The following is a 25,332-nucleotide window of genomic DNA, read 5'->3' on the forward strand; positions in this document are numbered from 1 at the left end:
AGACAATGAAGCAGATTCAAGGTCAGTCTCTTTAATCTTTATAATTTTTCAGACACTTGACGGTAACCGTCAATACAAAATAAATCAAACAAAAAGTAATGGGGAAAGACACTCTCTATGCTTGGTGTCGGTTTGTGGGTCACTCTCCTCCACTCTGATTTAACTTAAACTCTGGCATGCCTTTTAAGTCTCCCTCCGCCATCACTATAATGACAGGGACAGGTGTTAGAGATAATTATGAACCAGGTGACGAGCCTTACCTCTCTCTCTCTCCTGCAGACCGCCACATGCCCCCACCGCTGACTCAGGCCGGGGCAACATCCGGCCGGCCTACTCTTTCTGGAGAGAAAGTCAGCCACAACCATCTGCGCCCCCGGTCTGTGGACCACCTTGAATTAAAGGGCTGGAGAGCCAGATACAAATAGGTGATCCGCGCGTTAGTATCCTTCATGCGGTGGAGCCACTGCAGAGGAGCATGATCAGAACAGAGGGCGAAGGCTCACCCCAGCAGGTAGTAGCGGAGGGTCAGAACAGCCCACTTAATCGCAAGACACTCTTTCTCAATGGTACTATATTTTGTCTCCCTGAAGGAGAGCTTGCGACTAATAAATAGCTCTGGCCATTCCTCCCCTCCCACCTCCTGCGAAAGCACCGCGCCCAGCCCCTGTCAGATGCATCAGTCTGCAAAATAAAGGGGAGAGAGAAATCAGGTGCATGTAAAAGTGGCCCCTCACACAGTGCGGACTTTACCTTAAGGAAGGCCTGTTGGCACGACTCTGTCCACTGGACCGGATCGGGAGCCCCCTTTTTAGTAAGGTCAGTCAGCGGGCTGGCGGCATCAGAATAATTAGGCACAAACATTCAGTAGTAGCCAGCCAGCCCCAAAAACTGCCTTACCCCCTTTTTGGTCTTGGGTGCCAGGCAGGCTGCGATCGCTGCGGTTTTGTCAACCTGTGGACGCACATGCCTGTGACCCAAGTGGAACCCCAGATACCTAACTTCCATCCGCCCAGTTGCGCACTTCTTTGGGTTGGCCGTGAGTCCCGCCTGTCTCAGCGCTCTCAGATGTTGCATATGTCACTGCCAATCATTACTGTAAATGATGATGTCATCTAGATATGCAGCGGCATATGCTGTGTGCGGTCTGAGGACCTTGTCCTTAAGGCGCTGAAACGTGGCTGGGGCTCTGAACAAACCAAACGGAAGAGTCACAAATTGGTGTAATCCGAACAGTGTGGAAAAAGCAGTCTTTTCTCGGGACATTGGCGTTAAAGGGATCTGCCAATAACCCTTTGTTAAGTCCAGCGTCAAGTAAAATTGAGCCGCGCCCAACCGATCGAGTAAATCATCAATTCACGGCATTGGATAAGAGTCAAATTTGGACACCGCGTTCACTTTCTGGTAGTCAACACAGAAGCGGATTGAGCCATCGCTCTTCAGTACCAAAACTACCGGGCTGGCCCAATCGCTGTAGGACTCTTGTATTACGCCCATTTCAAGCATTGCCTCTAATTCTTCCTGAACAATCTTTACCTTGTGTTCAGGAAGACGATGGGGTGGCTACAAACCACCACCCCCGGGGTGGTCTCAATGTGGTGCTCTATGAGGTTCGTGCGACCGGGTAGGGGTGAAAACATGTCTGCGAACTCCGCTTGCAACCTGGCAATATCTGTAAGCTGAGACAGCGAGAGGTGGTCTCCGCAAGGGACCGGGGTGAATGAACTTGATTTGGGAAATACCTCCCACCCATACAGTAGCTCAAATGGGGAAAACCCGTTGGAGGCTTGTGGGACCTTTCATACTGCAAACAGCAGGGGTTCAAGCCACTTATCCCAGTTTTTAGCATCTTCATGTACGAACTTAAGAATCATGTTTTTTAAGGTCGTTCGACCAACCCGTTGGTTTGCAGGTGATAAACGCTGGTGCGAATCGACTTAATGCCTAATAATTCAGATAGTCCGCATAGTGTACGTGACATGAATTTGTGCCTTTATCAGTGAGGATTTCCTTTGGAATCCCCACTCGGGAGATAATTTTGAAGAGTGCCTCCGCAACACTACGTGCTGAGATGTTGCGCAGGGGCACTGCTTCTGGATATCACATTGCATAGTCCACCAGAACTAATACAAAGCGATGACTGCGTGCAATCCGTTCTAATGGCCCGACGAGATCTATGCCAATTCTCTCGAAGGGGATCTCGATCAACGGCAACAGGTGCAATGGCGCTTTTGGGGTGGCCGGTGGATTTAACAACTGACATTCACGGCACGCCGCACACCACTTGCGAACTTCCCCGTGAATGCCCGGCCAAAAGAAATGGGCCATTATACGGTTCAAAGTCTTTTTGTGACCTAAGTGGCCAGATATTGGATTATAGTGAGCCGCCTGGAAGAGTATTTCCTGATGGCTCTTTGGTACTAACAGCTGAGTTGTATTCTGTTTGGTTTGAGTGTCCTGCATCACTCGATACAACCGCTCTTTAATAATAGCAAAGTACAATTATGTGAGCGCAACACCGGGCTGGAGCTGTTGACCATCAATTACTTTCACTTGGTCGAAGGTGTGCTTGAGGGACTCGTCACGTGACTGCTCCAGAGGGAAATCCTCCTCAGGCATAATAGCTTAACACAGTCTCACCTTGTTTTGAGTGAATCCTTGGTATTTCTAACTGACTTGATCCTAATGATCTGAGAGATCTGATAGGGTTATATTCAACAAGCATATCTGCAATGTATTTAGGTCCTAGGCTGTTGAGTGATTTATAAACGAGTAATTGTGCCTTAAAACCAATTCTAAATGTGACTGGAAGCCAATGTAACGACCTAAGTACTGAGGTGATATGCTCAGTCTTTTTTGTTCTGGTGAGAATCCTGGCAGCAGCATTCTGAACAGCATTCTGCAGCTGTCTAATTGTCTTTTTGGGAATGCCGGTGAGGAGTCCATTGCAGTAGTCCACCCTACTGGTGATGAATGCATGAGCAAGTTTCTTTAAGTCTTGACGGGATAGAAAATATCTAATTCTCGCTATATTTTTGAGATGATAGTAGGCTGATTTGGTTATTGCTTTGATGTGACTAAGGTCTGACTCCAAAATGACACCAAGATTCCTTACTTGATTTTTTGTCTTTAGACCTTTGGAGTCAAGGTATGTGTTCATCTTGGGAATTTTGCCTTTGTTGCCAAGTATAATGACCTCTGTCTTGTCTGTGTTTAACTGAAGGAAGTTTCCGCACATCCAACTGTTAATTTCATCAATGCACAGGCACAGAGAGTCTATGGGGCTGTAGTCACTTGGAGATAGGGCTAGGCAGATCTGGGTGTCATCTGCATATCTATGGTATGCAATTTGGTTCTTTTTCATAATTTGGCCTAGTAGGAGCATATACAGGTTGAACAAGAGCGGTGCAAGAATTGAGCATTGTGGGACTCCACACGTCACGGATGTCCACTCATTCAGATTCATATTTCCCTATGTTCACATAGTAACCCCTCCCATCTAAATATGACCTGAACAGCTGAGGGCCGTCCCTGAGAGTCCTACCCTGTTTTCCAGTTTGTCTAGGAGTATTTTGTGATTGACAGTTTCAAATGCAGCACTGAGATCCAATAAAACCAGCACTGATATTTTGCCTGCATCAGTATTTAGCCAGATATCATTTATTATCTTTATGAGTGCCGTCTCTGTGCTGTGATGCTGTCGAAAACCAGACTGGAAATTGTCCAAGTAGCCATTTGAGTTTAAGAATTTGTTAAGCTGATTGAAAACAACCTTTTCAATTATCTTGCCTAAAGTAAGATTTGAGATTGGTCTGTAGTTGTTTAATATGCCGTTTTCCAGATTGCTCTTTTTTAGAAGGGGCTTAACAACTGCAGTTTTCAGAGACTTTGGAAAAGTGCCTGAAAGGAATGAGGCATTCACTATCTCTAAGAGATTGGTTTCAAGACAGTTAAACACATTTTTGAAAAAAGATGTGGGGAGTGTGTCAAGACAGCGGGTCGACATTTTAAGATGCTATATGGTTACTTCTAGGGTTTTGCAATCAATTGCCTTAAAATCAGACATACTGTCTAATTTCTGAAATTGTTGTGGTGGGTGCTGTCTAACCTCAGTGCAACACGAGGACGAGCTGATTGCCATTCTAATGTCACTGGTGTTGTTTATGTTGCTTTTTATAATGTTGGAGAAGAAAGTCTGCCTAGCTGTGTCTAGTTCCAAATTAAAAGCATGAAGGCTGTCTCTATAGATATTGTAATGGACTACATGTTTTAGAGAGTTAAACGTTCTGTCAAATAATGTGGAGCCAAACCATGTAGTGCCTTATAAGTGAGCATGAAAATTTTAAAATCCACTCAAAACCTGACAGGAAGCCAGTGCAAGGATGATCTTTTGCTTTAGCCTTTGTCTTAATTTTTATTTCACAGGTTTTTGCACACAGTTTTTCTAAGTAAATCTTAATGGTATAAAATTAAATAAAATCTACTTTATGACATAATATTGATTTAAAAGTGAGTAAATTTAACTTTACTTTAGGATTACTACATGATGACACATTGTAAAAATAACAAACAATCATAAATAATACTTATACTCTAGAGAGCATTAAAGTTTACATGTTTGAATGTATAATTTACTTAATATTTTCAAGTCTAAATTATTCTATGTATAAAATACTTAATCGTTTCTGCTTTATTTAATTCACCACAAAATAATTTTTCAACATTTCTATAAAAAATAAAACGGATTGTCAAATTTCACTGGAAATAATGACCACTCACATTAAAATGAAGACTCCAGTCAACCATTCTTTTCTTGGACACTTTCACTCATTGATTACAGAAATCATGGCTGACTGTGAATACTAAATTTCTACAATAGCATCTGAAACTGAAAACTATTGATTTTAAATGATGTTCCTGATTTTAGTCCCATTACAGTTATGTTCAAATCTACAATATAAATAAAATCAAATACTGATAAAAACCATAAAAGAAACCTTCCTCTGTTTGAACCATGAAGTCAAAAAAGACTTTGATGTCAGAAAGATCAAAACATTATTGTCACTGCATAAAAGTGTTGAACAGTGGTAAGAAACTGCATAAAACGAAAGCAAGTTGGAACAAATAATAGTGAAAGCATGATATTTTGATTTCAATGATCGCAATTTTTATTTTATGTAACTTAAAATATAGGGCTAATGTTGAAAGGGGACATGCAAAAACAAAAAAGTTTTTATTTATTTATTTTGCTTTAAACATTAAACAGAGTTCAATTAAATAATATGGCTAATTTCACCCTCTCTGATTTTTCCTGTTAATTACATCATCAGTAATTATGGGGGACACAAATGGCACCGTTTTGTGAAAATGAGCCTGAGGTTTTTTAATACGAAGCATGACATGTCAAATAAGATGTCATTGTATACTGGTGTAGTTGCCGTGTACATGCGGAATGACTCATCCTGGTCAGATGATCATGAGCAGCAGCTACAGCGACATGGACATGATGAACACAGGAAACTACAGCATGTCTGAGATGAATGGAGACAAACAGGAGCAGTTCCTGGTGCATCTAGTGCTGGAGAACAAGCAGGGAGCACAATGACCTTCTGTGACATCACACAGCAGTTTGTTTATAGACATTCACATTTACTTAAATTATGATCTATTTCTCACCCACACCTATCATATTGCTTCTGAAGATATAGATTTAACCACTGGAGTCGTATGGATTACTTTTATATTTCCTTTATGTGAATTTTGGAGCTATAAATGTCTGATTACCATTAACTTGCATTGTATGGACCTACAGAGCTGAGATATTCTTCTAAAAATCTTAATTTGTGTTCAACAGAAGAAAGAAAGTCATACACATCTGAGATGGCATGAGGGAGAGTAAATGATAAGATAATTTTCATTTTTGGGTAAACTATACCTTTAAGACTAGTTTTCAGATAAATCTAAGAAAATGTATTGGGGTGTATGCTTAAAACAAGAAAAACAAACTGTTTGCAAATATCATTTGCACTGAATGAAATAATTAATTTTGGGTGCTTTTTAAAAATAAAACTTAAAATCTGGATTTGCAATTCATTATAATGGGAGAATTGGTTAAGGGTCTCTGAATACTTTTGCAGTGCACTTTACATAAGCTAAGATTTTACTAACCACATCAACAGGCAAATGACCGCACTTGTAATAAAACACAAAAATGATGGGGACCAATTACCTTTATTTCAGAAAGTGCAGTATAAAAAGTTAAAAATTACTATTTGTCCAATTGAATCAGCCTGTTATTTTTGTTTTTTAAACTGATGCAGATGTTACAAATGATAATTGTTGAAACAAATTATATATATTACTGCTTGAAAACAAACAAAAGTAATTGCATATACTGACCAAAGTGCTTTAATATAATGTTAAAATTACACATTTCTCACTGTAACCTGCCCAGTTCTTCATGAGGACTGTTCAACACAAACAGTGTATTCTTAGCATTTTAACAGAATCCACCAGCACAACACTGTCGCAAATGTCTTATTTGTTTTTCAGTCCTGTGCAAAATGTTATGAGGGTGAATCTTATGAAACCTGCCGAGGACATGTCCAGGTAAAATTTCACCACAAAATCAGAAGAAAGAAACAATAAATTATATTTTGCATAAAGAAAATGAATCCCATTTTAAGGACCACTACGGGTTTCTTTCTTTCTTTATTTATTTATTTTTTATTTTTTTTTTGCATTGTGACACTATTTTAAAATGTTATATACATTTCTGTATTCTCATAACAGTAATAAAAAAAAACAAAGTTTCATTTGGTAGTACTTAATTTACACTGGTTAAAATATTGTTTTAATACAGTAAAAATACTGTATAACAATAATGAGAATCAAATGAAAATCATAATTTTAATGAAAATTACATAAAAAAACCCTCAAATGTAAAATGTTTATGGTTTAAGCTTAATGGTCCTAAAAGGCACCTTTATTTTCTTAATACAAAGTATAATCTCTTGTTTTTCTTTTTTTTGATTTTGAGTTGAAATATGACCTACACATGTTTTTGTAAGATTCTCCCATCTAATTACATAAATGCAACATATCATGATAAGGGTTTAATGAGCTTCAGTGCCAAAACATGCTCAAATAAAATAACAAAAAATACACATATTACATGTCTTCATTTTTTAAAACTTCCACAAGTATTTAAAGTACTCGTGTAACTCAAGGCCGCTTACCTGACACAATTGCAAAGTTGCAAATTGCTAACACTTCATGTCATTTTCTAAGGAGTCACAAATTTCTCAAGTCCACATCTGTCATCAGATTACATCTCATGGTTTTGCTTAGACCTTCAGCAAGTTTTTCAGCTGCACAGACATCTGCTCTTGACTGCAGTTGTGCTGATGAACATACTCACCCACCCAGTGATGGGGTGGTTTGGGAAGGACGCTGGGTGAGGGGGGCTCACTGAACTTGGCTCCAGCATATGTCTTCTGTGCAACTGAGGAGGGCTCAGGAGATAAAACGTTCCTGATGCCCTCGACCGGGGTTAGCATGCTCTTCTCTGTGCATGTCTTGAGTATTTTGCCATGTGGAGTGTTGCTCCTCTGTCTTCGGTTGTTTAGGTTTACATATGGTCTGCTGAACTGACTTCCTCGTTCAGCATTTGCTCTTTTGGACTTTAACTGTTAAAGATAAAAAGTAGACAATATTAGAATTTTGCAGTAAAACTTTAAACACCCAAGGAGGTCTTTAAAGGAGTCATGACATGCCTTTTTTATAACCATTTTAATACATATTTTCCTTGAGGTTCACTTATAATATTAGTAAAGATTTACCCCTCCTTTTCTTTAAAAAAAAGAAAAAAAAAGAAAAAGGAAAAATCTGGGTTACAGCGATGCACTGGCATTGGTTACAGCCAATTTTACAACTTTGTTGCCATGACGATGTAATGTCAACATAACCTAAAACGACTGTTAAAATGACAATTTAAACAACTTTACAGCTCAAATAATACATGAGTTTTAACAAAATAATTAATGTAAGTGCTTTTATAAAATTATAAGCTTCCAATTTCTGCCTTTAAACCCTCCAAAAATTGCCCCAAATTCACTTCCATTAAGTGCCTCACTGTAAACTCCATTTTGCTTTTTGTAAAGAAAAAGACGAACAAGTCACGATTATTTTATGTGGTAATCAACATTACCACATAAAATACATGATTTTACTAATGAGATTTCACAGAATGAGTGCCTTTTGACTCAATGAGTCTGCATCGTGTCTGTGCCATGTACTTGGCGGCATATCCTGGTGGCCATATGTAACACTGTGCTTCGTGTGGAACATCTAATGATCTGTGCATCTGATTACCTTGTGTATGGGCTCATTTGAAAGATAATCGCGTCCTCTAAGTAATGGTATGTGATATTTTATGTGCCGTTTATGTTTCGTTAAGTTATAAGCAAAACGCGGCATATAAGCAACACCAACATAATTGTCAAAAGACATATACTTAGCTATTACTCGCTATATTTTTTTCTGTGCGTAAAACAAATAGGCTGGTTATATTCTACTCTTTAAAGGCTTTCCAACAACATATAACACATGACTATTTGATCAGTTTATGTTTCAACCAATTACAATAATATGTGAAGTTCAATTTTAGTTTTTTCTATCAATTATCAAAATGGAATACTTCTGATTTGTCTGCAAATTTCAAAGCACTTGATCTGTTTTGGTCATAATGCCTGCATGCATTGGAAAACAGAGCTTCTAAGCTTTCAAACGATACCTACTTTGTGCTGTCAAAACTGTAGTTGTTAATATTTTGACGATTCACTTTTTTTTCACGGGCCCATCCAAGCTTAAATGGTTAAAGGTAAAAGTAGGTGTTGATGTGTTGTAGGGCTGGGCGATATGATGATATACTATATCTTGGCGACGATATAAAGTGTCAATCGATAGAGATTTTATGTCATGTCGTGTATATTGCAATATGTAAATATCCATGTGTGCAGCATGTGCGTATCTATCAGTGGGCAGGGCTTCACGTAAGACTGAGAGAATTAAAGAAACATGGATAGGGATTTTATGACATTAAAAAAAAAATTGGCGGCCGCCAAAGCAAATTCAATGACATTTATCTCGTGTTTGGTGCTTCATAAACGCTGAATATGCTTCTCATCTGACACCATCTGAGTCCAACAGGCTTCCCTATATTTATAGGAGAGTGCAGAGCGGGATTACTGGCATTACTCAATCATTTTTGACTCAGGAAAACCATGAAAAAACATCTCCACAGAACGGTACAACTCCCAAACAAGTCAAGAAAATTAAGAGGAGCTTTGGACTAAAAGCCTCTGCCTGATGAATAAATGTAATGTAAATGTAAATGCATTAATTCGGTTATAATTTTTTGGCAAAAAGTGTTAATATTTATTCAGTATTTATTTTCTGCAAGAAGTGTTTCCTTCATTTTCTGCAACTGTTTATTTTCATTTAATTTTTATTTATTTATGTATATACTGTGTGTGTGTATATATATATATATATATATATATATATATATATATATATATATATATATATTATTATTATTATTATTATTATTATTATTTTCTTTGTTGCATTGCTTTGGGAAGAACTTGAGTTTCTTGAGGAATTTTATATTAATAATAATATTGGTCAACAATGTATCAGATCGAAATGTGGCATAATGTGAAATTTAGCATTATGGTAAGAATGATTTAAAATCTTAAATATTTTTTTTTTTTTTTTTTTTGGACTCTTGTCAAGTTCCAAATACAGAGAAACTTATATAAGAGGAAGTATTTAATTCACTGAATGGATTATCCAAAAATAAGCAGTACAATATGGTTATTTAATATATTAAAATTTTCTATTGATTTTCCAAAACAAAAAAAACAAAACAAAACAAAAAAAAAAAGTTCTATATCACGATATACAGTATATTTACAATGTTGTTGTGGAGGCGGTCAGATGCAAATGTCTACCACAGTGTGACATCACAATGTGGAAGTAGAGAACCAGTCAGATATCCTTGTCGGAGGCCAGTGGATACAAAAACGGGTAGGAGAATTGGCTACCCCCTGGCTCCATCCCTGCTACTACTTTGTAAATAAATAAATAAATAAATAAAATTCAAGGAGTTCATGTAAAAGGTGATGAATAATTATAGAAGCAGGTCTGTGGCAATACCATGGTAAAGTTATGGTCTCACATTAATATATCCCCTGGCAGTAAATGATGACCATCTGGCTTCCATGGTCAAGGTTCTTTAAAGAATACCGTGGTAATAAAACATGTCCAAAAATTACGATATTATGCATGAACGTTACCTGTTTATTTGTGATAGGTTTAGTCTGAGCTGGTTTACACTCTTCATGGCTGGTTAATGGAGGTTTAGAGCTGCTTTTGATGATGTGTAATGATGTTTTGTTGGGTTTGTTGTAAACATTTGGTCCTCTCTTCTTCCACAGCGCTTGTTTGGATCGGTTTATCTTCACTGATTTATTTTCCACGCGTGATTCAAGACGAAGTGCAAACGCGTCGCCCAGCATTATTCATGAATATAATACAGTAAAAGTCAAAGTTTATATTAACACGTCCAGATGTAAACCGATACTGATTATGGGGAAAGGATATCTTGAAAATGTCTTGAGGTTAGCAAAAAAAGTGACAGTGAACGAAGCTTCCTCTATAAAATATTTGCCCTTCTGTCTTCGCTAATTCTATTAAAATAAGCGCTTATATCGCATAATAAAGATCGAGGTTTCTTGCATAATGGCTGTGCAGGGCACGCTGCGCATGCGCCCTCTACAACTATTACATCATGATATTAGAGCGCAAACAAGGATGTCAGTCTTCACTTTATGTTCAGTATTACTACATTTTCAGTACCCTCATATCCCACCCACCTAATTTGAGAAAGATATAGTAAAAAACAGGCAACTGTGTACATAAATAAACAAACAAATAAATACGTAAATACAAATATTCAAAGAAAAAAAACATCTCTGGGTTTTTAAGTAAATAAATTGGAATCAAATAATAATTGTATCAGACAAATTTGGTTAAAATTAAATTTTGGTTTAAAATAAACATCTATAGTTTCTGGTTGTTGCCTCTATCTTAAAACTAGGCTTTTAAAACTGTTTATATGAGAAACTGTTTATATATATATATATATATATATATATATATATATATATATATATATATATATATACACACACACACACACACAATGCATACAATGAGCAATTAGAAATAAGAAAGGTTAATAGAGGGCTGTGTAAAATTCAGAAGTTGTTTTCAGAAATTCAGAAGAAGTACTGCTGTGGTATAGAAATGTTCTTTATACAAAACAACATGCGTATGTAAACAGTGATTTACTGTTATAACAGGTTAATATTTCAGTATAAAAGAATCTTATACTTTTAATCATATCCTTTGGCCTTAAAAGGAATAGTTCACCCAAAAAATGAAAATTCAATTAATTTTTACTCACCCCTGTGTCGTTATAACTCTATTTGATTTTCTGTCTTTTTCTTAACACAAAGGGAGAAATTGTTACAAAAAAATCGTGCTCAGTGATGTCATACAATGGCAGTTTATGATGACTACCTCTTCAAGCTTCAGAAGAATGCAAAAGAATCATTCAGAAATATGTTCAAAATTATTTAATGAGACTCATGATTGTTATGAAAGCATATGATAAGGTTTGGTGAGAAACAAACTGAAGTCTAATGTATTATTTAGTGAAAATGTTCACTGACCATTGATCTCCTGTGCGTTCATGATAGGGCACGAGAGCAACAGTTCACACAGCCCCCTCGCGACATTGGGCTGTTCAAGTGAAAACTCGTTTTGTTAATCTATAAACAGGTCTGCCACAGTGATAGCGACAACAGAACACAACACAGCTGCACATAAAACAGAGAACAAAACTTATTAAACATGCCTGAAGAGTTTGTAGTCAAAGAATTGATGCATTTCTATGCCCAGCCTTATTTTTTGGAATGGAGTACTTGGAAATCAAACAGAAACATAGAGGAGGCTACAGGCAGCCACAGTCCCACCGTGCCCTAACCTGACGGCAAATGACACACGATAAAAGGTATCTTTTCTGTGGTAATTAGAGTTTTTGTCCTAACCAGCAGTGATGGTTCATTCTATCGATTGCTTGTTTTCTATTTTCTGCATCATGTGGGTAACTCCGTCCACTGTGAACTGGCACCAGTCCAAAAACTTTCAAATTTTTTTCAATGGGCTTAGAAATGCATCAATTGTTTCTCACCAAACCTTATCGTAGCTTTCATAACAATCATGAGACTCATGGAATAATTTATTAGACTTCTGAATTATAATTTTGCATTCATTTGAAGCTGGAAGAGGTAGTCACCATAAACTGCCATTGTGTGAAATCACTGAGCACCACAATTTCTCCCTTTGTATTAAGAAAAAGAAAGAAAGTCATATAGGATAATAACAACACAGGGGTGAGCAAACAATGACTGAATTTTCATTTTGGGATGAACTAATCCTTGTGAAATCAAAATTAAAATGTTGCTGCTTTTTGTGTAATCTATTAGCTTTAAGGTCATCTACATGCTAAGGCACTTCTAAATGTTAACAAAATTCATTTGCAGAAGATATGAGCATTTCAAATCTGCAGTATCTCTCTTCTGGCTAAAAAACCCCAGGCAAAATCATAATGTCACATAGTCTCTTTTAATATTCTTTCTGTTCTTTACAGTTTGTTGATCAAAAACAACAAAAAAGAAACATTATTTCTAATCACACATAGCACAGATGCGTATCTGCCAGTAGTCTTAAAGAGACATTATCGTTTTCGTTCCTAATGTGTAAATACCTGTAAATAGTAAAAATTATGCATGTAAACAAATAACATGTAGTAAAACATATGTATGCTATATACTTTATGCAATTTCAAGACATCATTTGTATTGATGGAATACATGGAATTTGTACATTTTTAAAAAGCTTAAATGTGACCAAAATTATATATATATATATATATATATATATATATATATATATATATATATATATATATATATATATATATATAAATAAAAAAAATGATAAAATACAATTTGTAAAATTTATATTTTGTAATGTACCAAGTTAGAAAGTCCCCTGTATAATTAACAGCATTAGCTGAGAGAGAATTTCTTTCATATGTAAGTAAATGGCAGAGATGGAAAGTTACGAATTACAACTACTCTCGTTAGAGTACTTAAGTACTTCAGTACTTTTTTTTTCCATCGCCGTCTGGTTCCTTGCACCATCGTGTGCACAGATGGGCTCTCCGCTTCTATTGATCCACATCAGTTCGGTATTGTACTCCTGCGTTAAATTCCGGAACCGTTCACCCCTCTTGTTCAAAATAAACTGTCCTAGCGGGTAACACTCATGCTCACGGTGCTGTATTGTACTTCCCTGCCCTGTGCTGCTGTTTATCTGTCTGAAAAGCCTCACCCGCTAGAGGCCAAAAGTGAGCAAGGGATGGATGTTATATAAAGAAGGTATGAGAAATCACAAAACATAATGTAACCACAAAGGTACAATTTAATATGGTACAATCTCAATATGTTAAATAACCATAATGTTAATTATGACTTTATTATTACAACTGTAATACAATAATACATATACAGAATAACCACTTTTAGTGTTTAAATCAATCATACCTCTCATTAAACACTGTGTGAAATGTTTATTTTTGCCTTATTTTATTCAGTTGGCATGTAGGAGTTGATAACAGTTGCTTAATAATCTCATTCCATCTCTGGATAATTACTGCAATATCAAAGAGGATACATTTCCTCCTCTATGATATTGCATTATATTAGTTTTGTACAGTATGTTAACTTAATAGCCAAAATACTTGGACATACGTGAATGAGAATAAACCTGAAATAGGAATGTGTTTCAGTCACAATGCACATTATGTAGTTTAGAGACATTTAGAATGTTACAAATGGCTATTTCTATTTAAATATATGTTGTATTCTTAAAAATGTCTGTCTGTCCAAGAATCCTCTTGCAGCAATTCAGGTCTTTGGCATTTAGAAGCTGTTATTTTAGGACCTGTGAGGAGTCTGTTTCTCAAACTAGAGACTGTGATTTACTTGTCTTTTTGTTGTGCATCTGGGCCATCCACTTCCCTCTCTATGATGGTTAGAGATTCTTTTTTCAAAACAGTAATGCATGGAATAGCCCTCATCTCTCTAAAACAATAGACTTTAGGAGAAAATAGAATTTCAGGATAAATGTGTTTCTTTTGGCCTATTTTTAAAACCAAAATTTGACTTGCAAGTGTAAAGCAACTTGTAAGCACTCAATATCTCAGCAAATGGGGAAAAAACCCACTGTATTGTGATTTCCGCATAGTAGCGCAACCATTTTCAGTTGTTCTAATAATAAGAATTTTTTTGGAGTACCAGATTAGCACTTTAGAATGCTTTTGTGAGGAATAAGTGACACAGTATATGTTTCCCATCACGGGTAAAGAAAAAATTGAATAAATACCCCATAAAACGATTATTTCAAACCGTAATAATAATTTGCAATTAATGATTTTGGCAGAATTTTTTATCAATTTAATGCATCCTTGGTGAAAGTAGCATCAATTTCTTTCAAGAACAAAAATGTCTTTGTGTTATAAAAATGAAAGCGTATATACTATATATAATATAATTTTCATAAAGTATCTTGAAACTTAATTACTTGAGTAGTTTTTCGGCAAACGACTGATTTACTCTTACTTGAGTCATAATATTTCTCTGTACTTGTACTCAAGTGAATTATTTCTTCAGTAGCAGTACTTTTACTTAAGTAAAAAAAAATCAGTACTCTTTCCACCACTGGCAAATGGACATTATAACTGAAACATACCCAAAAAATGAATCGAAACAGAATCGAATCTTTATCAACTCCCAGCCCTCATTGTTATTGATAAAGGGATGTCAAAAGATCAAACCACTGATTAATCAATAATAATCAATATTAATGATAATGTTAAATTATTTTAAGTCTTGGTAGTACAGATAGCTATTTTATCCTTTCACATTCGTTGCTCATGCTTCTCATCTTCTCCGGGTGGTAGTGATTCCTCCGATTCCTCGACTCTGACTCGTACTAGAATCAGAGTCGACTCTGATACATGAATCGATTCTTTTGTTCGACTCCGTAACTTTACGAACAGGACGCTGTGATTGGTTCAAAATAATGAACTGGCGTTCTTAAGAACCAGTCACATCCTCTACAAACACCTGTTAGTTGGTGGGACACCACCTCATTCATCATGTGTTTGAGTGAGAGATAATGTGCGTGAGTGCAAAAGAGAGAGAGGGTGTGACAGATTTTAAAACTTTCGGACGTTTGCGTAGTATTACATCATTGCAATGGACAGTGGTTGGAGAAGTGGATTCTCCCAATTTGTCTAGTTTCTATATGATAATTAAATTATTTCTGACCCTGCCTGTTTCTTGTTATTTTCCCTCTTAAATGTGCTATGTAAGATTGACAACAAACATTTGAAATGGGTACTGCAGTCCAAATTCAAACTATTGGAGAGTTGTCTGCCCCGCCCCAGACTCGAAGCTCATGCGGGTTGCCAGAATGTTGACACGCAAATTAGCCAACTCAGCATCCGTTTTAAAGGATTTCTGGGCTTTAAGCTGTCTCCATCTTCCAAAGGCATCTCCAGTATTTATCCTTGTTTTACTACGCCTCTGGTCATGGTGGTTTTTAGACAGATGGCGAGGCTTTTTAGGTCAGGTGGAATCTGTTATCTCTGATCCAGTTCGTTTGCTGGCTTCCATGGCTGCAGCACGCAGTGTTGTTTGCCTGCAAACTTGTTTAAATCTGGCAACCCAGCGGTGTGGAAATACTATTGGTGAGTGGGCAGTATGCGGGATCACAAGCCAAAACATAAATTCCGGCCCGGAATGGAAACTTCAAAGTAGAATATACTGGCTGCAGCATTGTTGTCGGAGAAGCCAGTATTTCAACTTAGCATGTTTCCTAATTCTCTAATGACATACTATGGTCATTTTATGATTTAGTACTTAAAAATATTACATATGGCACCTTTAAAATTGGATATGAGCAGCAACTAGGGAATGACATTGTTACCAGTCAATTTAAGGTAAAGTTATGCAATGTCTCATGAACAGTACTAGAAGTGCGCTGTTATAATAGCAGGAGTTTATATCTTAATGACACACATTTTAAAAGCTGTTAAGAGAAAACAAAAACTAAATTGGGTGTGCGATTAAAGACTGCAATCTTCACAGGGCCATCGCCAGAACACATAGAATAGGAAACGCTATTAACTTCCAGGTAAAATAGTGATATTTTATCAAAGCAATAACCACACCAATCTGAATTAAACTGACTGCTGTTTAATCCTTTGTGGTAGAGACGTTGTGGTTAAAAAAAAAAAAAAAAAAAAAGCTGCCGTTTTAAAATGTTAAAATGCGATTTCACGTACAATATAGTTCCATTTAAAATGGTCCAAATTAATATTTTATTACGTCTCTCCATAATATGCCTATTAATAGTTATATATAGCAAGAAAATATGTGCAATTTGCTTTTCCATAGGCAGGGAAGCCATCTAGAAGCTTCTCCCGCACCACTATGACCGACTCAAGATGGCGCCAAGTATAGCTGCTGCGTTGTGAGCTCCGACACAACATGGTAGTGTTTTGTTTGTTTTGTTTACAATTCTTATGTTTTTTGTCTTGGATGTTGTCTGCCTTATTGTCAACGACAGACAAACACTTTTGGACATTGGTTCAGCAATTACACACCGTAAACCGGACTTCAAATTCCTCAATGCCGACCCGCTGTTTACAAACACACCAGCGGAGCCCTTTGTCTGGGCAGCCCGGCCGCAGAAACGCAGGAGGAAAAGGGGAAACAGAGCCGGCGTTCTCATCAGAGTAAGACGCTGTGCAAATCGACCCCCGCTACCCAGTATTCTACTGGCAAATGTTCAGTCTCTGGATAACAAGCTCTGCGAGCTGAAAGCACGGATCTCTTTCCAACAAGAGACAAGGGACTGCTGCATTATCTGCCTTACAGAAACTTGGATGTCTGCGGAGATTCCAGACTCAGCCATCGAACCCACGGGGTTCTCTGTGCACCAAACGGACAGAGCGAAAGACCTCTCAGGTAAAAGCAGAGGTGGTGGTGTATGTTTTATGATCAACAAATCCTGGTGTGATCAGAGGAACGTACATTCTATCAAGTCTTTCTGCTCTCATGATCTGGAATTTCTCATGCTTCTGTGTCGACCATTCTGGCTACCGAGGGAATTCACAGCGATCATTATCACTGCTGTGTACATCCCGCCACAAGCCGCCACAGACACTCAAGGAACTGTACGGGATTATAAGCATGCAGGAAACCGCGCACCCTGAGGCAGCGTTCATTGTGACCGGGGACTTTAACAAAGCCAACTTCAAGTCAATCGCACCGAAATACTTCCAACACATCAGTTTCAACACACGAGGGGACCGGGTTTTGGACCATTGCTACTCTCCCTTCCGGGATGGTTACAAATCCCTCCCCCTCCCACCATTTGGCAAATCGGACCACTCTTCCATTCTGCTTCTGCCCGCTTACAGGCATAAACTGAAACAGGAAGCACCCACCCTCAGAACGCTCCAGTGCTGGTCGGACCAATCAGACTCTATGCTACAAGACTGTTTTGATCACACGGACTGGGAGATGTTCCGGTCCGCCTCCGATGACGACATCGAGCTTTACACTGATAGCGTAATGCGTTTCATCAGAAAGTGCGTAGAGGACGTCATTCCGACCAAAACAATACAGATCTATCCGAACCAGAAGCCATGGATTAATAGCGATGTTCGTGCGGCACTTAATGTGCAGACCTCCGCTTTTAATTCCGGGAACGCAGAGGAGCATAAACAAGCCAGTTATGCCAGTTATCAGAACAGCAAAACGCCAGTACAGGAACAAGATTGAAGGACAGTTTAACACCACCAACTCTAGAAGCATGTGGCAGGGAATTAACATCATCATGGACTTTAAAGGGAATAAAAAATCCGCCGTGAACACCGCTGCATCTCTCCTGGATGAGATAAATACTTTTTATGATCGTTTTGAGGGAAATAACACCGCCCTCGCGGAGAGAGCTCTCGCAGCCGAAGCTACAGAGGTTAGTTCGCTCTACGTCTCTATAGCGGTTGTAACCCGATTCTTCTGACGGGTGAATATCCGCAAAGCTGCGGGTCCAGACAGCATTCCGGGCCGCGTCATCAGAGCGTGCGCGAACCAACTGGCTGGTGTTTTTACGGACATTTTCAACCTTTCCCTCTCTTTGTCTGTAGTCCCCACATGCTTCAAAACATCCACCATTGTGCCTGTTCCAAAGCAATCCAAAATCACCTGCTTAAATGACTGGCATCCTGTTGCTCTGACCCCCATCATCAGCAAATGCTTTGAGAGACTAATCAGAGATTACATCTGCTCTGTGCTGCCTCTCTCTCTAGACCCATTGCAGTTTGCTTACCGCAACAACCGCTCCACTGATGATGCCATTGCATCTACAATACACACTGCTCTCTCCCACCTGGAAAAAAAGAACCCTTATGTGAGAATGTTGTTTGTAGACTACAGCTCAGCATTCAACACCATAGTGCCCTCCAAGCTTGATGAGAAACTCTGGGCTCTGGGCTTAAACAGCTCGCTGTGCAGCTTGATCCTGGACTTCCTGTCAAGCAGACGCCAGGTGGTTAGAATGGGCAGTAACATCTCCTCATCACTGACCCTCAACACTGGAGCCCCACAGGGCTGTGTTCTCAGCCCACTCTTGTATTCTCTGTACACACATGACTGTGTGGCAACACATAGCTCCAATGCCATCATTAAGTTTGCTGATGACACGACGGTGGTAGGTCTGATCACTGACAATGATGAAACAGCCTACAGAGAGGAGGTGCACACTCTGATACACTGGTGTCAGGAGCACAACCTCTCCCTCAACGTCAGTAAGACAAAGGAGCTTGTGGTGGACTTCAGAAGAAAAGACAGAGAACACAGTCCCATCACCATCAATGGAGCACCAGTGGAGAGAGTCAGCAGCTTCAAGTTCCTGGGTGTCCACACCACTGAAGAACTCACATGGTCCATCCACACTGAAGTCGTTGTGAAGAAGGCTCTTCAGCGCCTCTTCTTCCTGAGATGGCTGAGGAAGTTTGGAATGAACCGCCACATCCTCACACGGTTCTACACCCGCACTGTAGAGAGCATCCTGACTGGCTGCATCTCCGCCTGGTATGGCAATAGCACCACCCACAACTGCAAAACACTGCAAAGGGTGGTGCGAACTGCCAGACACATCATCGGAGGTGAGCTTCCCTCCCTCCAGGACATATATACCAGGCGGTGTGTGAAAAAAGCTCGGAAGATCATCAGAGACTCCAGCCACCCGAGCCATGTGCTGTTCTCACTGCTACCATCAGGCAGGCGGTATCGTGGCATCAGGACCCACACCAGCCGACTTCATGATAGCTTCTTCCCCCAAGCAATCAGACTTTTGAACTCTTGATCTCCCACGATCAAAACACATCAGCACTGCACTTTATTAATCTTATAATCTAATTATCTCACACTGGACTGTCAAATATTATTATTATATTATATTCTCTCTTAACAACTTACTATCAACCGACAGCCTGAATACTATATATACTTTTTTATTGAATAATGTGTATCTATATTGTGTGTATTGTATACTGTACAGTGTATGTTATTATTTGTATATTGTGTTGTGTATATTAGATTTTAAATTGTGTTGTGTAAATCTGATGTTTATTGTAATTGGTGATGTCTCATCACTGTCACGACTGCTATGTTGCTCGGAACTGCACCCAAGAATTTCACATATGGTTGTGTGACAATAAAGCGATTTGATTTGATTTGACTAACGTTAGTGTTTGAATTTGGGGAGGAGAAACTGACCAGCAGTTACATTGATTTTGACCAATCACAACGAGTCCAATCACAACGCTAAAGGTAAAGTCAGGACTGGATCACGTAGGTGGATTCTATTTTGAACTACCAGAGCTAAAAATGCAGGTTAATGAAGCCGAAATAGCGGAGAAAATTAGTATTGCCGGGCAATACTGGCGGCGGCGGCGGCGGCGGCCATGCTACACATTTTTGTTTTTTGTGTCGATGGAGTGCTTCTAATGATGCTGTGGGGGTACTTCACGGCAAAAAAAAAAAAAAAAAAAAAAAAAAAAAAAACGGTTGGGGAAACTGATCTAGGTTTGTAGAGCTCCACCTGCTGGCCGACTCTGGTCACTGTCGGCTGTTTGGGAAGGTAATACAAGAGAACTGCGGGACAACGTGGAGAATTTGTGTTTACTTTTAAGAAGAGTTTGAGTAGCGAGCGCCTCATGGGCCATATTTCATGAACGCGGACCCGAGTAGTTAACTTTCTACAACACCCAGCTGTTGATAAGGCTTTGAAACCCTACTAATACTGGGCTCTTATTAAGGGCCCAGACAGCGGATCAGTGAAGATCCAACGCCCGCTCTGAACACTTGAGCTCCGGCGCAGCTGAACGCGAACTCTCGGGCGGATAGCGCATTGGGACGGAATCATGTCTCAACCCGGAGCACCTCCTCGATGGATGAATTGCCCGAGAAGAGGGCAACCTGTGGCTGGTAAGCATCTATCTTTGATAGTTCTCAACAAAGCTGCTTTATCAACCTACACTCATCCTCTGTGTTTAAAATTATTAGTATCTTAGGGTTAGGGGACGATTTCTGATCTTCTTTTAGTGTACTACAACCCAGTGCTGTATGATTGCAGCATCAATGAGCTTAAAATGTTTTCAATCTAACGTAAAACAGCTATTAGCATGCACATGATCATAACACTGGCATATAACGCTAAATAGACTGCGCCATATGTCAAAATAAACCAATGTTAGTATAATTGTGTATATTTTATTATGAAGATGCACGACATCAAAATAGACACGTAGTTTACGGCAAGTTAGTTTGGTTTGTCTAGTTTTAAAATGAGAGGTTAGCCAGATTAGCTCGCTACACGCAGGTCAACACATGTACGTCACTGGTTAAGAGGCGGGAGGCTTGTGTTCATGAATATTAATTGAGTATGTTGACGTTTGGCCACCTTATTTGACCCTACTACGGTGAGGATTTGGCTTCTGAATATTTATAAGGTTGTTAGACGCTCTGGGAAGCTTGCGATATGTTAATAGTCAATATACAACAGTTAGTTCCGGTCCTCGAATCTGATTGGACGTTTTGTCTCCAAAAACGCTCCTTTGACCAGAATTATTTACTTTTATTAACCCCAAAAAATTCTAATCTCTACATAAATGTTATAAATATTAAATTTAACGGCTCGTTTTGTAAACAAGATCAGAGTTAAATAGTGTGTTATTATATGTTACATTTTAAGATTCGTAAGCCATTATTTTCTACTAAACTTCTTTGAAAATATGTGAAAAGTGCTATAAAAATAAAACTGACTTGATGGTATAATAACAGACAAGTAACAAAAAGTGCCATGGTTTGTTTTTGGACATATTTCTGTTATATTATTATAACCAAATTGTACAATGATTTTGCAATTCCGTTTGGTGGCGCTAGTGTTGCAAAAATGACAAACAAACTTCACATTACTATGTTGAATTGCCTCCGCAGGTAAATTTCTGCCCATGAAAACCATGCTTGGACCACGGTACAATGATCAAGTCCCTGAGGAAAACAGGTTTCACCCCAGCATGCTGTCAAACTATCTAAAGAGCTTAAAGGTACTTGGACATTCCTCTAAAACTGATATATCCTACTGTCATCCAGATGTTGAGCTTTATGTGACGGTGACCTCTCATCCTCAGGTGAAGATGGGTTTGCTGGTGGACCTGACCAACACGAGCCGGTTCTATGATCGGGCAGAGATAGAAAAGGAAGGAATCAAATACGTAAAACTTGCCTGTAAAGGGTACGTTTCACAGATCTGAATCTGTATTGAATGGGTTTGTCTAGTTCTTCAGAGAAGACCTCAGCAAGCACAAAACATTTTTACAACATTTCACAATTTTGCATTTTGATTGTAGTTAGGTTATGTCAAAGTACAGTGGCATGCAAAAGTTTGGGCACCCCATGATCAAAATTTCTGTTGCTGTGAATATCTAAGCGAGCAAAAAATGGCCTGATTTCCAAAATGCTTAAAATTAAAGATGACACATTTCTTTAATATTTTAAGCAATTTTACTTTTTTATATTCATCTTTTACGGTTTCAAAATATCAAAAAAGGAAAAGGGCCCGAAGCAAAAGTTTGGGCACCCTGCATGGTCAGTACTTCGTAACACCCCCTGGCAAGTATCACAGCTTGTAAAAGCTTTTTGTAGCCAGCTAAGTGTCTTTCAATTTTTGTTTGGGGGGATTTTCGCCCATTCTTCCTTGCAAAAGGCTTCTAGTTCTGTGAGATTCTTGGGCTGTCTTGCATGCACTGCTCTTTTGAGGTCTATCCACAGATTTTCGATGACGTTTAGGTCGGGGACTGTGAGGGCCACGGCAAAACCTTAAGCTTGCGCCTCTTGAGGTAGTCCATTGTGGATGTGTTTAGGATCATTATCCTGTTCTAGAAGCAATCCTCTTTGCTCATTGCGGCCAAAAAGTTATATTTTAACTTCATCAGTCCGCAGGACTTGTTTCCAAAATGCATCAGGTTTGTTTAGATGTTCATTTGCAAATTTCTGACACTGAAATTTGTGGTGAGGATGCGGGAAAGGTTTTCTTCTCATAACTCTTCCATGAAGGTCATATTTATGCAGGTGTCGCTGCACAGTAGAACAGTGCACCACTACTCCATTGTCTGCTAAATCTTCCTTAAGGTCTTTTGCAGTCAAACAGGGGTTTTGATTTGCCTTTCTAGCAATCCAATGAGGAGTTCTCTCTGAAAGTTTTCTTGGTCTTCCAGACCTCAACTTTAACTCCTCCGTTCCTGTTAACTGCCATTTCTTAATTACATTATGAACTGAGGAAACGGCTACCTGAAAGCGCTTTGCTATCTTCTTATAGCCTTCTCCTGCTTTGTGGGCATCAGTTATTTTAATTTTCAGAGTGCTAGGCAGCTGCTTAGAGGAGCCCATGGCTGCTGATTGTTGGGACAAGATTTGAGGAGTCAGAATATGTATAAAGCTTTGAAATTTGCATAATCTGGCCTTTCCAAATGATGATTGTGAACAAGCCATAACCCTAACAAGCTATTTAAGGTCTGAGACCTTGGTAAAAGTTATCTGAGAGCTCAAATCTCTTGGGGTGCCCACATTTTTGCATGGTGCTCCTTTCCTTTTTTTCACTCTAAAATTGTTCAAAATAAAAATAATACACTAATATTGCTTAAAATGTTGAAAAAAATGTTTAATCTTTAACTTTATGCCTTTTGGAGATCAGTTCATCTTCTTATCACTTAACTATTCACAGCAACAGAAATTTTGACCAGGGGTGCCCAAACTTTTGCATGCCACTGTACAATGTTTAAATAATGTTTACCTAAAATAAAAAAATAATAATAGTGTAACCAAAACATGATGTGCAATGTACATAGTTTTAGTAATTCAAATAACTCGTACTAAACTGCAAATTTGAGAAAAATTACATTTAGTTGCAAATGTGTCTTATGGAGACAAATTAAAATGTTACAGAAAAATTTTGAAAATATATACCTGCTAGGTTTTCTTTAAGTATCCTCAAAACATCAATATAATATAATATTTTATTACTCAAACAAAACCAGATCAAACTACGTTTTGTTTAGGTTTTAATTAGAGCTGTCAGAATTAACGCTTTAATGCATGCGATTAATTTAAAACATTTAATGCGCTAATTTTTCTTAATTGTGATTAAAGCATTTATCGTTAACACAGCAAAAACACTGGTATGATGGGCGAAACCATAATAACGTGTCCGCCCAGAGTCATTACACTGACGCACACACCACAGCACCAGAGCCCTTCTACCAAGGAGAGCCCACAAGCTTGGCATACGCGGTGGTCCCATAGACATTCTATGGGTGGAAAATGGACTGTTACGCTCTCTCATATGATAGAGCCGCAGAGGTTATGTCAGTAAATAAAATAATCTGTTCAGAATTTAATGTCAGTGATAAAATGATGGGGAAAGGAGCTCTTAGCACTATTTAATGTACAAAACAAGCCAAGATGGGACTTGTGATAGAAGTCAAGTATTTTTCAGCCTATGTAAGGCGCATGGTGAGTTCAAAGTGGCGCTTTGCTGGTGTTGACGCTCTAGCACGAATCATGAAAACAGCTTCACGATTGCTGTAACAAAGCGGATTGCCACAGTTTACCGGCAGATTAATATTGTGGAGGATGAGAATTTAAGAGATTTAATGCCCATTGCTGTGAATACTCAACCTATGTGGGGACTAGTTCTTTCAATTACTCAAACTCCCACTTGGACTTTGGGAAATGTGTAATGTTACTTGAATTGGTGCTATTTTAGTGCATTTCTGTCTTTGCTTTGTTTGGAAAATGTTAATAAAGCATTATATTGCTACATATTGTTTTGATTTCTTCCTAAAATGGAAATAAATTAACAACTATATATATAGTGTCAAATTTCAGCACTTTCAAAATATGTGATTTAATTTCAATCAACTTAAAAAAAATTATGCGATTAATCGCGATAAAATATTTTAATTGACTGACAGCACTAGTTTTAATCTATAATTTGTCATTATAATAATCTGTAAATTTAAATGATGATTTTTTTTTTTTTAATACAATAACAAAGTAGATTTATATCCAAAATACTACCAGGTGTTTTTACATAGCGCTTAACCTGAGTTCTCTTTCTAAACCCCACTTTTAACCTTGGGTAAAGCAACATTTCACACTTAATTTTGAAAGGGGGTTAGCATCGCTTTTAGGATTTTTTGGCATGAATCATGGCAGAATAAACCCCCCATAGAGCACAACAGTGCCCATCCACTTTTTCAGCTGTCAGGGTTCCGGAAGTATTTTCCCCATTCATTTTATGCATAGGCTCTTCATAAATCCTTCAAAAGAGTTGTAAGCCATGAACCAAACCAGCCAGCTCCGAGGTAAATCACAACCTTACAAACTTTGTTTCGAGGCAAAAAAGTATTTGAAAATCGGACAAAAAGACAAAGGTACAAGACTGTGTACTTGCCGTCTTTCATGAGGGCACGAACTACAATCCCATGAAGCATTGCGAATG

The 25,332-nt window shown here is 38.3% G+C and overlaps 4 protein-coding genes across 6 annotated transcripts in view; 2 read left to right on the forward strand and 2 right to left on the reverse strand.

Moving 5' to 3' along the window:
* The window catches only part of LOC127410453 (gamma-aminobutyric acid receptor subunit rho-1-like), a 31,085-nt gene extending 25,483 nt beyond the window's left edge, over positions 1 to 5,602 (forward strand). The window contains exon 5 of the mRNA XM_051645728.1: positions 5,432 to 5,602. Within this exon, the coding sequence (XP_051501688.1) occupies positions 5,432 to 5,602 (171 nt within the window). The remainder of the gene's footprint in view (positions 1 to 5,431) is intronic.
* The window catches only part of pcmt (protein-L-isoaspartate (D-aspartate) O-methyltransferase), a 623,660-nt gene that overhangs the window by 485,593 nt on the left and 112,735 nt on the right, over positions 1 to 25,332 (reverse strand). The window lies entirely within an intron of this gene.
* LOC127409926 (proline-rich nuclear receptor coactivator 2-like) lies at positions 599 to 10,821 on the reverse strand. Of its 3 annotated transcripts, none has more exons than XR_007892059.1 (3): positions 10,359 to 10,821; positions 7,236 to 7,685; positions 599 to 681 (listed from the first exon to the last, which is right to left on the reverse strand). XR_007892059.1 is itself a non-coding variant. In XM_051644913.1 (2 exons), exons 1-2 carry the CDS (start codon positions 10,578 to 10,580, stop codon positions 7,344 to 7,346), a joined length of 564 nt encoding a protein of 187 aa, XP_051500873.1. In that variant the 5' UTR covers positions 10,581 to 10,821; the 3' UTR covers positions 6,219 to 7,343. The 3 variants fall into 3 exon arrangements, 1 of the variants encoding a protein (XP_051500873.1); XR_007892058.1 differs by lacking the exon at positions 599 to 681 and adding an exon at positions 5,207 to 5,575; XM_051644913.1 differs by lacking the exon at positions 599 to 681 and having other exon boundaries at positions 6,219 to 7,685.
* Positions 20,393 to 25,332, forward strand: part of LOC127409895 (mRNA-capping enzyme) — a 202,020-nt gene continuing 197,080 nt past the window's right edge. The window contains exons 1-3 of the mRNA XM_051644849.1: positions 20,393 to 20,756; positions 21,768 to 21,877; positions 21,962 to 22,065. Coding sequence (XP_051500809.1) covers positions 20,693 to 20,756; positions 21,768 to 21,877; positions 21,962 to 22,065 — 278 coding nt within the window. The 5' untranslated portion in view covers positions 20,393 to 20,692. The remainder of the gene's footprint in view (positions 20,757 to 21,767; positions 21,878 to 21,961; positions 22,066 to 25,332) is intronic.

This window comes from Myxocyprinus asiaticus, chromosome 19, assembly GCF_019703515.2.
Source record: "Myxocyprinus asiaticus isolate MX2 ecotype Aquarium Trade chromosome 19, UBuf_Myxa_2, whole genome shotgun sequence".
NCBI lineage: Eukaryota > Metazoa > Chordata > Actinopteri > Cypriniformes > Catostomidae > Myxocyprinus > Myxocyprinus asiaticus.

Bases quoted from the DNA above. Each gene is read 5' to 3' on its own strand.
- LOC127409926 (XM_051644913.1), bottom strand. From the start codon at position 10,580: ATGCTGGGCGACGCGTTTGCACTTCGTCTTGAATCACGCGTGGAAAAT. The intron at 7,686-10,358 runs GTAACGTTCATG...TATCTTTAACAG, and splicing joins AACCTATCACAAATAAACAG to TTAAAGTCCAAAAGAGCAAA.